Below are 17,258 nucleotides of genomic sequence, written 5' to 3' on the forward strand. Positions count from 1 at the left end.
GGGAGCAGGCTTATGAATACTGAAGACTCCCTTCCTCCCCTTTCTCTGTCTCTCTCTTGGCTGAAGGAACACAGGGCCTCATGCATGCTCAGCACGTGCTCTACCACCGAGCTATACTTCTGGCTGAAGACACAGAACTTCTGATTCCAGAGCTGATGTTTTTTCCATAGCTCTGTGCTATTTCTTAGACTTACACTTCGTACCTCGAAGGAAGCTTAAGACCTTGGCCACAGGAGAGCAGACCGAAGAGTGCATACAAATAGCTTAGCCCAGCACACTATCTCTGGAGCAAAAGTCAGCCCGTCCAAGGCTTAGGCCCTACTATTGATGTTGCGCTAGAAGTCACATGGTTTGCTGCAAATAGAATAGGTGACAGAGGGCTGGAGAGATGGCTCAGAGGTTAAGGCACTTGCCTGCCAAAGCCTAATGACCCAAGTTCAATTGCCCCATTACCAGATGCACAGAGAGGTGTGTGCCTGTAGAGTTTGTGGTGGCTGGAGGTCCTGGTTCATCCATTCTCTCTCTCTCTCTTTCTGCTTGCAAATAAATATAAAAATAACTATTTTTTAAAAGGCCAGAAAATGGGTGACAAAGAAATGACACAGAAACCAGGATAAAACCTGAGTCAGAAAGTGAAAATCTCTGTGACCCTCTGTGGGTGCTCCTGGCAGGTCCATATTGAAGCTCTGGTTTACTGGCTGTTTGCCCATTGTCTCCCTCACAGGGATGTTCCTTCCTCTGTGTCTTTGGTTTCCCTGGGGAAAAAGCCCCTGATGAGATCACTCACGCTTTGGAAAGTGCTGTGGATATATTTGACTTCTGCTCTCAGGTCCACAAAATCCAGTGAGTACTTACCCCGATCCCACCTCCTGATCCCTGACCCCTTTAAAGGAAAAGGGGGGATAGGTACAAAGAACAGAAGAGGAAGAGAAGAGTTAAGAACTTAGTTCTGGGCTAGAGAAGATGGCTCAGCAGTTAAGGTGCTCTTGCAAAGCCTGACAGCCCAGGTTTGATCCCCAGTTCCTGGGTAAACCCAGATGCACAAAGTGGCACTTGTATCTGAAGTTCATTAGCAGGGGCTAGAGGCCCTGCTGCACCCATTCTCTGTCTCTCTATCTCTCTGCTTGCAAATAAATAATATTTTTAAATTTTCATTTATTTATTTTTAAAAATTTTTATTATTGAAGCTGGGCATGGTGGCACACGCCTTTAACCCCAGCACTCAGGAGACAGAGGTAGGAGGATTGCTGTGAGTTCAAGGCCACCCTGAGAATACAGAGGGAATTCCAGGTCAGCCTGGGCTAGAGTGAGACTCTACCTCAACCCCCCCCAATTTTTTTTTATTATTGAAAACTTCCATAATTATAAACAATAAACCATGATAATTCCCTCCCTTCACCTATTTTCTTCTTCACAGCTCCACTCTCATGTCCCTTCTTCCCTCAATCAGTCTCTCTTTTATTTTGATGTCATCATCTTTTCCTCCTTTTATGATGTGCTTGTGTAGGTAGTGCCAGGTACTGCAAGGTCATGGATATCCAGGTCATTTTGTGTCTGGAAGAGTGCATTGTAAGGAGTCCTACCCTTCCTTTGGCTCTTACATTCTTTCTGTCACCTTTTCTGCAATGGACCCTGAGCCGTGGAAGGTGTGATAGAGATGTTTCAGTGCTTAGCACTCCTCTCTCACTTCTTTTCAGCACTATGGTGTCCTTTGAATCATCCCAGAGGTCAGTCCCATCTGAGAAGAGAAGCTTCTCTAACCAAAAGTGAGAGTAACATTAGTATATGGGTATGAACATTAAGAGAAGTGCTTATCGGGCAGTTAGGTGAGCATAATATATGAATTTAGCCAGGCACCAGCAGGTGTTACACCCCTAGGGCTCATGATTTCCCCTGTCATAGGTTTTCAGTATCAGGCATGTATTCCTTCCCATGGAGTGGTCCTCCAATCCAATTAGGGAGCAGTTGGTTTCCCTCCATAACAGACATGCCACTATTGCACCTATTGGCTCATTTGGCCTGACTGGCCTATCTTAAGGTTTGCAATGTCCACTGTTGTTTATCTTCACTGATGACTTCTGTCACTCCCATGGAGCTATATGCAGTGTAGTTTTTCCAGCTTTCTGTCAGCTGGTCTACATGGAGGAGGTTTTCAGCTCAGTTCCAGCAGGATTTCTCAGTGACCTTGCAGCCCAAGTATGTAGAGTCTTCAGCAATAGGGTCTTACCATCTATTCCTGATGGGAAACCAAGAGCCTTAGCAATAGCCTATAATATTTTGGGGGCACCAGGGACCACCCTGGCCAACAACTCACTGGAAGGTATTCCATCCCTGACACTGAATATTTTCTAGTAACAATCGATGGCTTCTGTGTGTTCCATTGTCCAAAAAAGTAGCTTTCCATATGACTTATTCATGCCTTCTTAGAATTTGATTAACCCTTCCCCCACTCTACCTTTACCTAATCTCTTCCCCTGACTTCATTTATGTATTGAGAGAGAGGTCAATAGTGTGTATGTGTGTGTGTGGCAGAGAGAGAGAGAGAGAGAGAGGGAGAGAGAGAGGGAGAGAGAGAGAGAAAATATGGGTGTTCCAGGGCTTCCAGCCACTGCAAACAAACTCCAGATGTATGTGCCACCTTGTGCGTCTGGCTTACATGGGTCCTGGGGAATTGAACCTTGGTTCTTTGGCTTTGCAGGCAAGTGTCTTAACTACTAAGCCATATTTCCAGTGCCTAAGTAAATATATTTAAAAAAAATTTTTAAACCCTTAGCCGGGCATGGTGGTGCATGCCTTTAATCCCAGCACTTGGGAGGCAGTGGTAGGAGGATTGCTGTGAGTTTGAGGCCACCGTGACACTACATAGTTAATTCCAGGTCAGCCAGGGCCAGAGTGAGACCCTACCTTGAAAAACCAAAACAAAACAAAATAAAAATTTCTGAACCCTCTGGTCGTGGTGGCACACATCGTTAATGCCAGCACTTGGGAGGCAGAAGTAAGAGGATTGCTGTGACTTCAAGGCCACAGACTATGTAGTGAATTCCTGAGCTAGAGAGCGAGACCCTACCTTGGAAAAGAAAAATTCTAAACCTCTTAAAAAACAAAAATAAAAAGAACTTTGTTCTGTGACTCAAACTTTTGCTCTTCCACATCTCCAGGCCATGAATAATGCTTTGAACTGATTACAAAGAACAGAATTATTTGTGGAAATTCCTTTCTCTCACCTTCCTTTCCTAGACATCATCGCCCCACCCTTACCACTTTTTCCATGTCCGTTAACCTTTTTTTTTTCTTTCCAAGGTAGGGTTTCACTCTAGCCCAGGCTGACCTGCAATTCACTATGTAGTCCCAGGCTGGCTTTGAACTCACAGCTATCCTCCTACCTCTGCCTCACAAGTGCTTGGATTAAAGGGATGTGCCACCAAGCATGGCTGCCCATTAACCTTTTTTTTTTTTTTTAATTTGTTTATTTGAGAGAGAGAGAGAGCACCCCAGGGCCTTCAGCCCTGAAAATGAACTACAGATGCATGCACCACCTTGCGCATCTGATGGCTTAAGTGGGTCCTGGGGAATTGAACCTGGGTTCTTTGGATTCACTTAAGTGCTTAACCATCTCTATGCCATTTTTCCAGCTCCGTTAACTATTTTTTGGTCTTTATTTTCGAAGTAGGTTCTCACTGTAGCCCAGGTTGACCTGAAACTCACTCTGTAGTTCTAGGCTAGCCTCAAAGTCATGACATCATGTCACTCCTCCTGCTTCTACCTTCTGAGTGCTAGAATTGAACACCCAGCTTTCCATTAACCTTTTTTGTTTGTTTTTGTTTTTATTTTTGTTTCTCAGGGTAGGGTCTCACTCCAGCCCAGGCTGACCTGAAATTCATTATGTAGTCTCAGGGTGGCCTCAAACTCATGGTGATCCTCCTACCTTTGCCTCCTGAGTGCTGGGACTGAAGGCGTGCACCACCATAACTGGCTCCATTAACTATTTAACACTTTTTTCATTTATTATCTGAGAGAAAAAGGCAGCGAGAGAGAGACAGAGAGAGAATAGGCATACCAGGGCAAATGAACTCCAGACACACGCACCACCCTGTGCATCTGTCTTACATGGGTACTAGGAATTGAACCTGGGTCCTTAGGTTTTGATAGCAAGTGCCTTAACTGCTAAGCCATCTCTCTCTCTAGCCCCACCTTTTTTTTTTTTTTTTTTTGGTTTTTCGAGGTAGGGTCTCACCTGGTTCCAGCTGACCTGGAATTAACTATGTAGTCTCTGGGTGGCCTCGAACTCACGATGATCCTCTTACCTCTGTCTCCCGAGTGCTAGGATTAAAGGTGTGTGCCACAACACCCGGCTGTCTAGCCCCAACTTTTAACCATTCTCTCTCAAAACTTTCTCCCTGTCCCCAGCACTGTCTCCATTGGCATTGCCAGTGGGGTTGTCTTCTGTGGGATCGTTGGACACACTGTGAGGCATGAGTACACAGGTGCGTGAGGCTGTTTTATTTCCACTTTTCTTTCAGTATTTGCCTGTAGGCTTTGTAGGAGGGGGCAAAAAGTAAGTGAAATGTAAGAGTCTTCCAGATGGAGCCAAGCCATGTGGCTTTGTCCCTTGACTGTTCCATGCCTGGCCCTGTCCATTTCTGGAGCTTTGTATGGTGATGAGAAATAGAAATCCTTTAAATGAATTTTCATTTGATAATTTCATTATTTTATTTATTTTGAGGTAAGGTCTCATTCCAGTCCTGAATAACCTGAAACTCATTCTGTAGTTCCAGGCTGGCCTCAAAGTCACAGCAATCCTCCTATCTCCATCTCTTTCTAAAAAACATTTTAAATTTATTTATTTGACAGAGAAAGAAGGAGACAGACAGAGAGAGAGAGAATGGGTGTGCCAGGGCCTTCAGCCACTGCAAATAAAGTCCAAATGTGTGTGCCCCCTTGTGTATCTGGCTAATGTGGGTCCTGGAGAATTGAACCTGGGTCCTTTGGTTTTGTAAGCAAACGCCTTAACCACTAAGCCATCCCTCTGGCTCCTATCTCCACCTCTTGAGTGATGGAATTAAAGGCATGCACCATCATGCCTGGCTTCTTTTGTTTTTAAAATTAGTTTATTATTTATTTGCAAGGAGAGAAAGAGAAGAGAGAGAGAGAAAGAAAAAATGGGTGTCCCATGGTCTCTTGACCCTGTAAACTAACTCCAGCTGCATGTACCACTTTGTGCATCTGGCTTGCATGGGTAATGGGGAATTGCTCTTGGGCTGTCAGGCTTTGCAAGGGAGCACATTTAACTGCTGAGACAATCTCTCCAACTCCTCTTTGTTGTTTTATTTTGAGACAGAGTCTCATTCTGTAGCCCAGGGTTGGCTACTCACCAAGACAATTTAATCAGTAGAGATGAGTGGTGCTGAAATAAGACAGGGAGGTCACACCCAGAAGGAATAGGGAACTGGCATCTTAGTCCCATCTTCAAGGTACTGATAACCCTGGATCCCACAGAGAACTAAGGGCCGGGAGCAAAACATAGATCAAGTCAGGTCATATTGGCTAAACCATGATCTGTTTGAGCTCAGGCTTTACAGCTGGTGCCAGGGATGCTATTACTTCCTTTTCTTTTTAAAAATATTTTATTTTTATTTATTTATTAGAGAGAGAAGGAGAAAATAGGCACACCAGGGCCTCTAGCCACTGTAAACCAACTCCAGATTCATGTGCCACTTTATGCATCTGGGTTATATGGGTTCTTTGGAATCCAACCTGGTTCCTTAGGTCTTTAGGCTTTGCAGGTGAGCACCTTAAACACTAAGCCATCTCCCCAGTCCCTCTGTTTTTTCTTTTCTTTTCTTTTTTCTTTTTGTTTTTTCAAGGTAGGGTCTCACTCTAGCCCAGGCTGACCTGGAATTTACTATGTAGTCTCAGGATGGCCTCAAACTCTTGGTGATTCTCCTACCTCTGTCTCCCAAGTGCTGGGATTAAAGGCATGTGCCACCATACCTGGTCCCCACTGCTATTTCTTTTTTAAAATTTTTTAATTTTTCATATATTTATTTGAGAGAGAGAAGGAGAAAGAGGCAGATAGAGAATGGGAACATCAGGGCTTCCAACCACTGCAAACGAACTCCAGATGCTTGCACCCCCTTGTGCCTCTGGTTTACGTGGGTTCCGGGGAATCGGATCTGGGTTGTTTGGCTTTGCAGTCAAACACCTTAACTGCTACGCCATCTCTCCAACCCCCTACTGTTATTTCTTGAGGGGGCAAGTTTGGTTCCTATCATGAGACAATGGCTTATAGACCTTAGCTTTTCTGGAATTTGAGATAAATTGGAGAGAAATGACTCAAATAGAAAGAAGTTAGAGACAAACAGATAGTTATGGTAAAGATTGGCATGTTAGTTTAACTTCCCACTGCTGTTTCAAAATACCTGGGAAAACAGTGTAAGGGAAGTGCTGTGGTTTGGGTACAAAATGCATCCCACAGGCTCATGGGCTTGAACACTTGGTCCCCAGTTGGTGATGCTGCTGATGGAAGGTTGTGGAACTTTTAGGACTCTGGCCTAGCTAGCAGAAGTAGGCCACTGAGGGTTCCAGGCCAGCCTGGGCTATAAAATGAAACTCTGCATCAACACAAACCGATAAACAAAGAAAGAAATCACCAAATGAAGGTTCATTTGGCATGCGCGCACATTTCTGTGCCTCATTTAGCGTCAGCACTTCTAGACCAACTTAGTGTTTGTCCGCTTCTTCACAGATGACCAACTACTCCTTTCCAAGAGCCCTCAAACCTGCTGTCATCCCCTTTACCAAACCCTCTCCACACTTGAGGCCCTCTCACCCCTAAGAAGATTGTCCTCTTGGTCTCTCAGGCAAGGCAGAAAATTTCTAATAGCAAAGCCCCCAGCTAAACCCATGTGCCATTCATGAAATGCAAAAGTAAGGCAAAATGCCATTTGAGGACACTCCTCAAACTACAAGAAGTCTGACAGCCTACCCCCCCCCCCCCGTGACTTTTCCTCTGCTACAGTCATTGGTCGGAAAGTGAACATAGCTGCCAGGATGATGATGTACTACCCGGGCATCGTGACCTGTGACTCTGTCACCTACAATGGCAGCAACCTGCCAGCCTACTTTTTCAAAGAGCTTCCAAAGAAGGCTATGAAAGGTGTTGCTGATTGCGGACCGATCTATCAGTGTTTGGGCCTCAATGAGAAAGTGTGAGTATGGGTATTGACACTGCGTTATTTCCTGGGAAAGCAGTGGGTGTCCCCTTCAAGCTTCACAACCATTTCATGAAACTGAAATCCATTCCTTCCAAGACCTGGGCCCAGACTTCAGACCTCTTTTGGTTTTCTTCCACTCTTGGTGTTAGAACCTGATGGAAGAACTCACTCTCCTCACAGGCCTGAGATGCAGAGGCTGTGTCTTTAGAGGTCATGCCAACAGACCAGAGAATCCCATTCCACACCCAGAGGAACCCCACAGGCTTAAGTTAAACACCTACTGAGATGCCAACTGTATGCACAGCATTGAGAGGGTTAAAAGAGGAGTTCCTTTTTGTAGGTAGTCAGTTAGGAAAATGCAGTTAGTGATGTGTGGACGTCACTCACAGTCTCTCAATAGCTTCTAATCACTCTTTTAAATTCATTGTGATGGCAAACAAGATGGCCACTTGCCTTTCCCAAGTTATGTCTTCATGTACCCCTCCTCCGGAGTGTTCAAGTGAATTGTCTTCACCAACACCACCCCACCACACACGTACATGCCACTGTTGAAACCTAGTTTAGGAGGGTGGCTCTGTATTCCCCCACCCCGTCTCACATTGCACGTCAAAGCCCTTTCCACCTTTGTGTAACTCCATAGCACATGCTTCTAGGAGACTATTCGTCATACTGTCTCTCACTTTTTTTTCTTTAAATTTTGGTGCTAGGAATGTAACACAGGGTTCCATACATGCTACTGTGCTCTACCACTAAGTGGCTCCTTGTCCCCTTTATCACAGTTACTAATGAAATGCTTTGCACTGAATATACTGTGAGCTCGGCAAGGATACTGGTTATTCTTTGCTCATTTTTTTTCTTTTTCTTTTAGGTAGGGTCTCATTCTAGCCAAGATTGACATGGAATTCACTATGTAGTCTCAGGGTGGCCTCAAACTCATGGCGCTCCTCCTACCTCTGCCTCCCAAGTGCTGGGATTAAAGACATGTGCCACCATGCCCAGCCTATGTTTTGCTCATTTTTATATCCCCAGTGCTTGGAGTATAGTTGGCTCAAACAATGATGTCTAAATGAACGGGTGCATGAATTACCAGCATGGAGAATAGAAAATTGTTACTTAATGAGCAGACTGGAATCTAGTTATTAAAGGATCAGATGACAGAACCATGGTTGCAGTTTGTTCAGGGAGACTTTACTATTCCCTTTTATATTCCTGGGGCTTAGTGCTCTGCCTGGCACACACAGGTCTTCATAAATGCTTAGTAGCTAAATGACTGGGTAATGATAATTTAAAAAATATTTTATTTTTATTTGTTTGAGAGAGATAGAAAGAGAGAACGGGCATGCCAGGGCCTCTAGCCACTGTAAACGAACTCTAGATGCATGTGTCACCATGTGCATCTGGTTTACATGGGATCTGGGGAATCAAAACCTGGGTACTTAGGCTTCAAAGACAAGCACATTAATAGCAAAGCCAGCTCTCCAGCTGCAGTAATGATAATTTTTGGTCATTATTTATTGTATGTGTACTTTATCTCAAATGTATAATTTATTCTTTTTTTTTTTTTTTTTTTTTTTGGTTTTTTGAGATAGGGTCTCACTCTAGCCCAGGCTGATCTGGAATTCACTATGTAATCTCAGGGTGGCCTTGAACTCATGGCAATCTTCCTACCTAGGCCTCCCAAGTTCTGGGATTAAAGGCGTGCACCACCACACCTAGCCTAAATCAGTGATGTTAAGTGGTTGATGGTCATGTCTGAAGTAAGCAAGGCACCAAGAGCAGACAGCCACAGCAATGCCACACTGAAGACATCCACTACCCTTGACGGTATGAAACAACATACACTTATTTTGCAATACTGGGGATCAAACCCAGGGCCTTGCTTATGTCAGACAAACACTCCACCACTAAGCTACATTCCCAGGATATAAATATTCATTTATTTCATTTAGGGGACAGTTGATGGTGGCTGCATTTGGCTTATGTTCCTATAACCGAGGCTCAGCAGGTTATTGGCTGATCCAAGATGGCCTCACCTGAGATAAGTAGGGAAGTTTGGCTGACCTATCCAGGACAATGTGGCTCATTGTGTGCCATCCTCCAGCAGACATGTTCTCATGGTAATATCACAAGAGAAGAGAGACCTGCTCCAGTGAATACATACTTCTCAAGCCTCTTCCTATTTCTAAGGTTTGATGGTACGTGATTGGACAAAGCATTCATAAGATTGAACCTGGAGTAGAAGGGCACTGCCAAGATGCACAGCAAAGGGCACAGGTTCAAGGAAGGAGGAAGAAATGGGCCAGCACCTCCATGCAAGTGCAGCACCAATCCCACAAATCACCACTCTTCTTGGTATTTCTATGCCACCTCTGTTGAGAGCAGCATAGAAATACACATGCAGATACCAACAGGGCCTGGTTCCTGTCCTGAAATTTTAGAACACATACAAAATTAGCCATGGTTATATGGGAGACTTTGATATGTTGCTACAGGTCATTAGGCTTTACAGACAAGCGCCTTAACCACTGAGCCATCTCTACAACCAAGAACTAGTAACTCTTACTCTCAATTTTTCCCTGTTTCAAATCTAACTTATTTTTTTTTTCTTCCTTTCAGCATGTTTGGCATGGCATACCTCATCTGCAACAGAAATGAAACGTATCCTTTGCTGGGTAGGTAGTGAGTATTTATTTTAATTTATTTTCAGTGCTAGAGTTTGAACCCAGGGCCTCATGAATGTTAGACCAGCTCTATTCCTGGAACTTCTCTGTTGTCCTATAACAAAACATAGAAAAGTACATGAATGATAAGTGTACATCTTCCTTTTTTGCATGTGTACGGTGTGTGTTTTGTGTGTATATATGTTTGCATATGTGCAAGTATGTAAGGAGACCAGAAGTCAATGTGTCAATGTTGTTGTCTTCCACTATCTCTCTACCTTCTTTTTTTTTTTTTTTTTTTGGTTTTTCAAGGTAGGGTCTCACTCTAGCCCAGACTGACCTGGAATTCATTATGGAGTCTCAGGGTGGCCTTGAACTCACGGCGATCCACCTACCTCTGCCTCCCGTGTGCTGGGATTAAAGGCGTGCACCACCACGCCTGGCTCTCTACCTTCTTTTTAAAAAGTTTTTTATTTTATTTTTTTTTTATTTTGTGGTTTTTTTGAGGTGAGGTTTCTCCCTAGCCCAGGCTGACCTGGAATTTACTATGTAGTCTCAGGGTGGCCTTCAATTCACAATGATCCACCTGCTTTCCAAGTGCTGGGATTAAAGGCATGCATCACCATACCTGGCACTCTCTACCTTATTTTCTTGAGACAGAATCTCTCACTGAACTCAGAGCCCACAAATTTGGCTAAACAAGCTAATCAGCAAGCCCCAGGGATTCTCCTGTCTTCTCTACTACCCCGTGCTAGGGTCTACAAGCCTGTGCCACCAAGTCAGCTGTTACATGGGTGCTGGAGATCAGAGCTCAAGTCTTCATGCTTACACAGCAAGCACTGAATCACCTCTCCAGCCATGAGTGTGCATCTTAAATGAATTCTGGCAGATCTCGTCACCATCTAGGTCAAGAAATAGAAAAACAGCAACATTTTAGAACTCTCACATGTCTCTCCTGCTGCCTTTCCCAAAGACTTCTAGAATCCTAGATGACTTATGCCTATTTAAAAGCTTTACATAAGGCAAGTGTGGTTAAATACTCCCATAGTTTCAGCTACTCAGGGGGGCTGAGGCAAGAGTATACCTTAAGCCTAGGAGTTCAGGGTTATCCTGAGTATCATAGCAAGGTCGAAAAGCATGAACATTCATGTACATACACTGTATCATTACATATGCCTCAGCTAGTGTTTGTCTAGCATGCTTGAGACTGTGGGTTTAATCCCCAGCACCACAAAAAACACATGCTGGGCTGGAGAGATGGCTTAGTGGTTAAGCGCTCCCCTATGAAGCCTAAGGACCCCGGTTCAAGGCTCGATTTCCCAGGTCCCACGTTAGCCAGATGCACAAGGGGGTGCATGCGCCTGGAGTTCATTTGCAGTGGCTGGAGTCCCTGGCGCACCCATTCTCTCTCTCTCTCTCTATCTGCCCCTTTCTCTGTCTGTCACTTTCAAATAAATAAAAATAAATAAATAAAATTTAATATTAAAAAAAACAAACACGCACACAAATATGCCTTATTCATACCTTCCTTTTTTGTTTTTTGGCTTATCAGGGCAAAGTTTCACTCTAGCCTGACCTGGAATTCACTATGTAGTCTCAGGGTAGCCTCCAACTCATGGCAGTCCTCTGCCACCTGAGTGCTGGGATTAAAGATGGGAGCCACCACACCCGGCTCATATCTTCTTTTATTCAACAGTATGTTAGGAAATGCATCAAGATAGGTGAATGTAGCTGTAAGTCATTCTCTGTCATTACTATGTTGTATGCCATTTTATAAATATACCTTTTTTTGTTGTTTGTTTTTTTTTTTTGAGGTAGGGTCTCACTCTAGCCCAGGCTGACCTGGAATTCACTATGAATTCTCAGGATGGCCTCAAACTCATGGTGATCCTCCTACCTCTGCCTCCTGGGTGCTGGGATTAAAGGCATGCGCCACCATGCCCGGCCACTTTTTTTTAAAGTTATTTTTTATTTATTTATTTGAGAGAGAGAGAGACAGACAGACAGAGAAAGAGAGACAGATTTTTCTTCCCTTCAGCATGTTTGGCATGGCATACCTCATCTGCAACAGAAATGAAATGTATCCTTTGCTGGGTAGGTAGTGAGTATTTATTTGAATTTATTTTCTCTCCAGCCACTGTAAATGAATTCCAGGTGCACGTGCCATCTTGTGCATCTGGCTTACAAGGGTCCTGGGGAATTGAACCTGGGTCCTTTGGCTTTGCAGGCAAGCACCTTAACCACTAAGCCACCCCTACAGCCCCCATTTTTTTTTTTTTTTGAGGTAGGGTCTTGCTCTAGCCCAGGCTGATCTAGCATTCACTATGTAGTGTCAGGGTGGCCTCAAACTCACAGTGATCCTCCTATCTCTGTCCCTCAAGTACACCTGAGTACAGTCTACAGACATTCCTCAATTTGACCCACTTGATTATGCAGCCTCTTTTGCGCTGATTCCATATGTGGAATATACTTTTCTTTAAAGCTATAGACAAAAACAGGTTGTAAGATGTTAGCAGGATGGGAAATGGCTTTCTTTTATAAGATCATTTGTGAATAATATTGTAATAACATAGAGGACAACAAAACTGCAATGAAGCTGGGTGTGGTGAAACACACCTTTAATCTAGCACTGGGGAGGCAGAGGTAGGAGGCTCGCTATGAGTTCAAGGTCAGCCTGGAAGTATAGAGTGAGATCCAGGTCAGCCTGGGCTGGAATGAGACCCTACCTCGAAAAAGCAAAAAAGAAAAATCAAGGGCTGGAGAGATGGCTCAGTGGTGCTTGCTTGAAAGTCCTGGTAGCCCAGGTTTGAATCCCTAGTACCCATGAAAGGCCAGATACACAAAGTGGTGTATGCATCTGAAATTCATTCACAGTGGCAAGAGGCCCTGACATACCCATTCCTTCTCGCATTCTCTCTCTCTTTACTTGCAACTAAACAAATAAATAAATAATACTTTTAGCAGAACATTGTGGTGCACTCCTTTAATCCAAGCACTTAAGAGGCCGAGGTAGGAGCATCACTGTGAGTTTGAGGCCACCCTGAAACTACACAGTAGATTCCAGGTCAACCTGGGCTAGAGCGAGACCCTACCTCAAGTTAAAAAAAAAAAAACCATATATATAAACAGATAACTGGTCTGAGAAGATGGCTCAATGGTTAAAGGCATTTGCTTCCAAAGCCTGTCAGCCTGGGTTCAGATTCCCCAGTACTCATGTAAAACCAGACACAGCAGCAAGAGGCCCTAATATGCCACACATTCTTTTGTTGTTGTTGCTGCTGTTGTTTTATTTATTTATTTATTTTATTTTTGTTTTTTGAGGGAGGATCTCACTCTAGCTCAGGCTGACCTGGAATTCACTATGTAGTTTCAGGGTGGCCTTGAACTCACAGTGATCCTCCTGCCTCTGCCTCCCAAGTGCTGGGATTAAAGGCGTGTGCCACCATGCCCAGCTTTGTTGTTTTGTTTTACTAATTATTATTTTTTCACTATGTAGTCTCAGGGTAGCCTCAAACTTTGGCTGTCAGGGATATTCTTAGAAGGGATATCACTGTTGCTTTTATACATTTCTTAACTATGTTATGTTAATGTGTTTGCTCCTTTTAAAAAAATAACAGGACGTACTAAGGAGATTAACTACTTCAAGGATATTATGAAGACTTGTCTGGCAACAAAATGCAGCCAAGTTCTAATGTATGAAGGATTACTAGGGTATGGAAAAAGCCAGTTACTTACAGAAATCCAGCACATGGCAGAAGAGATTAGCCACAGGTATGTGTCTTGACATCATGTTTCTTGTGAACTCAGAAAATCTTGATATTTTCAAAACAGTTTCAGGATTTTGATGTTCTCCTGTATGCCCTTGTCTCCTATTGATGATCTGTGTCCATATAAGGGGTGTCATGAGGGCTTGCTCTGGGATGATTTGTCTACCACCCCATTGAACTGGATGGTACTGAGGCTAGATTTTTGGGGTTCAGGGAGAACCTGTGAATCCCAACTCTGGGTCCTTATCTGTTTTTAGCAAATAAAAATTTATGAAATGGGTGCTTGCTTAGGCAGCACATATACTAAAATTGGAAGGATACAGAGAAGATTGGCATGGCCCCTGTATACAGATGACACGCAAAACTAGAAAATGGTATAGCAGGGTATGGTGGCACATGCCTTTAATTCTAGCACTCGGGAGGCAAAGGTAGGAGGATCGCCGTGAGTTCGAGGCCACCCTGAGACTACATAGTGAATTCCAGGTCAGCCTGGGCTAGAGTGAAACCCTACCTAGAAAAACAAAACAACAACAAAAAAATTACAAAATGGACTCCAAGCACACCTCTCCCCTAGCTTTTGGTGTTCTGCTGGCAATGTTTGGTGTTCCTTGGATTGCAAGAGCCATTACCCCAACCCTGCCTTCATCGTCACCTAGCATCCCCCTGTGTGTGGTCTCTGTGTCGAGTTTCTCATTAATTATGTACAGACAAGGTTGTTTCATGTATCTCAGGCTGGCCTTGAACAACTTAAAAAAATTTTTTTTAAATCTTTTTATTAACAACTTCCATGATTATAAAAAATACCCTATGGTGATACCCTCCCTCCCCCCACTTACCCCTTTGAAACTCCACTCTCCATCATACCCCTCCCCACTTCAATCAGTCTTTTACTTTTGATGTCTTGATTTTTTTTCCTCCTCTTCTGATGGTCTTAGGCAGGTAGTATCAGGCACTGTGAGGCCATGGACAACTTTTTTTTTAAAGGCAGGTTTCCCTGTAGCTCAGGCTGACCTGGAATTCATTATGTAGTGTCACTGGCGATCCTCTTATCTCTGCCTCCTGAGTGCTGTGATTAAAGACATGCACCAAGACACCCTGCTTGGCCTTGAACTTCTGATCCTCCCTCCTTCCCTTCCTGAGTACTGAGATTACAGGTGTGCTCCACCATAACCAGTTCAATTGTCCACTTTTTACTTTTTCAAGTCTACATAGTTTTTATTTATTTAATTATATACATATACATATATATGTATATAACATATAAATAGAACACACACATATATATGTTTTATATATGTGTGTATATATGATATATATGTTATATATATATGTTATAACAGGCTATATTCTTTTTACTTTTTTATCCTCTTGCCCCAGCTCCTATTACCCTAGGGCCCCTCCTCAGTGGGGTTATGGTATTTACTGTGTGGTCATGAAGGCCTCAGTCAGTCTCTATGTGGTAGCAGGGGGACTGTGCCTCAGGCTATTCCGACCCACTCTGTGGCTCTTACAATCTTTCCACCCCCCTCTTTTGCAGTGTTGCCTGAGCCATGGCAGGCCTGTTGGCAGTTTGATTTAGTGTTGAGTTCTCTGTAGCCCCTGGCTTTCTGCTCTGATAGTTTCTGATTGAACACTGTGTCTGTCACCATCACCCTGGAACTGGTTGTCAGGCTAGCAGTAAGAGCAGTGTTCATGTTGCTACTTCCTCTGCTTTTCTCCTGGGCCCTCGCAGATGTGGTAGATGTGGGCCCTGTCTTGTGATAGACAGTCAACTATCTTCTTGTTGTATTGGTAGATCTTAGTTCTCCATTTTCTCTGCCATCTGTGAAATAATGCAGATTCTCCAAAGAAGGGTGAGAGTAGCTTGGGATAAATGGGGTATACAAAGTTACTATATATATATAATTTTTTAATTAATTAATTAATTTATTTATTTATTTTTGTTGTGCAAGCCTCCTCTTTAGAGAGCAGTGTAGGCTTCTTTCTGAAATCTGAGTTTCTAGACCATGGGATTCTGACTTGGTTTCTAGAGCCATATATGAGTTCTTTCCCACTGAGTGGTCCTCATGTCCAATCAGAGGCTGTGTGCCACTATTACCCAAGTGTGTACTTCTTGAACCCTGGTTGATTTTGTAGCCGTTAGGGTCTCCTGCTTATTAATGCTGTTGGTTTCCATTGTCTACCAGCTTCTCTCATAGAGCTTTCCAGCACTATGAGGGCTAGCCAGGTCGGAGATAGTTTCCCTTTCGCTTCTAGCATATTTTCTGATGTCCTTCTGATGATAGCCTTATGCCCTACCATTCCAATTTTGGAAATTTATCTTCTTTAAAAGGACATCTGAGCCAGGCTTGGAGATGCACGTGTTTAAGCCCAGCACTCAGGAGGCAGAGGTAGGATTGCCAGTGAGCTCAAGGCCACCCTGAGACTACAAAGTGAATTCCAGATCAGCCGGGCCTAGAGCCAAACCCTACCTCAGGGATGGGGCGGTGGAAAGGACATCATCATATTAAAGCCCCCCTCTAGGGCTAGAGAGATGGTTCAGCACTTAAGGCACTTGCCTGCAAAGCCTAATGACCAGGGTTCAATTCCCTACTACCCACATAAAGCTGGACACACAAAGTGGCACATGCATCTGTAGTTTGGACTGGCTAGAGGCCCTTGGTGTGCCCATTCTTTTTCTCTCTCTCTGCTTACAAACAAATAAATAAATATTTTTAAGCAGCCTACTTTGGGCTGGGGAGATGGATTAGTGGTTAAGGTATTTGCCTGCAAAGCCAAAGGACCCAGGTCTGATTCCTCAGGACCCATATAAGCCAGATGCACAAGGTAGCACATGTGGAGTTCATTTGTAGTGGCTAGAGGCTCTGGTGTGCCCATTCTTTCTCTCTCTATCTGCCTCTCTCTCTCTCTCCTCTTTCTCTCTCTCTTAAATAAATAACTAAATAACTCCCCCCCAGCCTCGATTATCTCTAAGAAATATATTTAAAACGGTCTCCCCACTCTTGGTTGTCTCACAAACAGGTCTATTGCTATTGCATTAACTAAGATCAGCTTCCATCAACATTTCTATACTATCCAGATCCTCATGGCCAATGTGCTGGGTTTGGATGCTTGCAAGCATTACAAAGAACGACAGACCAACCTTCAAATTAAACTCAAGACACTGCTGGATGAAAAATTTCACTGTATTCTTAATGACATTTTTCATGTCCAGGTAAGTAGTTAATATTAGACTTCGCAAAAAATGGCCCTGGGCCCAGCAGGAGAACTTCCCTGATGATATATAACTATTTAGCATCTGGGGGTGGCTTTTTTTTTTTTTAAATCCTCTTCTGTTCTCATATGAAGTATCTAGGTGGTAAGGAATGACTCTCCATCACGTTTTTTTTTTGTTGTTGTTGCTTTTTGGTTTTGGTTTTGGTTTTTCGAGGTAGAGTCTCACGCTAGCCCAGGCTAACCTGGAATTCACTATGGAGTCCCAGGGTGGCCTCGAACTCATGCAATCTCTGCCTCCCGAGTGCTGGGATTAAAGGCATGCGCCACCATGCTCGGCTCTATCAGGTTTTATTTCAAGGCTGGAGAACATTCAAACTAATGAAAATGGTATAGTAATTTTT

At 43.7% G+C, this 17,258-nt stretch overlaps 1 protein-coding gene and 1 non-coding gene across 3 annotated transcripts in view; both read left to right on the plus strand.

The window, feature by feature from the left end:
• The window catches only part of Adcy10 (adenylate cyclase 10), a 105,631-nt gene that overhangs the window by 27,657 nt on the left and 60,716 nt on the right, over positions 1-17,258 (plus strand). For both annotated transcript variants that reach the window (XM_045135982.1, XM_045135975.1), the window contains exons 9-14: positions 725-843; positions 4,408-4,484; positions 7,019-7,208; positions 9,831-9,886; positions 13,492-13,645; positions 16,663-16,855. In XM_045135982.1, the coding sequence (XP_044991917.1) occupies positions 725-843; positions 4,408-4,484; positions 7,019-7,208; positions 9,831-9,886; positions 13,492-13,645; positions 16,663-16,855 (789 nt within the window). The remainder of the gene's footprint in view (positions 1-724; positions 844-4,407; positions 4,485-7,018; positions 7,209-9,830; positions 9,887-13,491; positions 13,646-16,662; positions 16,856-17,258) is intronic.
• On the plus strand, positions 13,921-14,027 carry LOC123458291. The gene has a single exon (XR_006635579.1). It is a non-coding gene; the product is annotated as a U6 spliceosomal RNA (small nuclear RNA).

This window comes from Jaculus jaculus, chromosome 1 (assembly GCF_020740685.1).
Source record: "Jaculus jaculus isolate mJacJac1 chromosome 1, mJacJac1.mat.Y.cur, whole genome shotgun sequence".
Lineage (NCBI taxonomy): Eukaryota > Metazoa > Chordata > Mammalia > Rodentia > Dipodidae > Jaculus > Jaculus jaculus.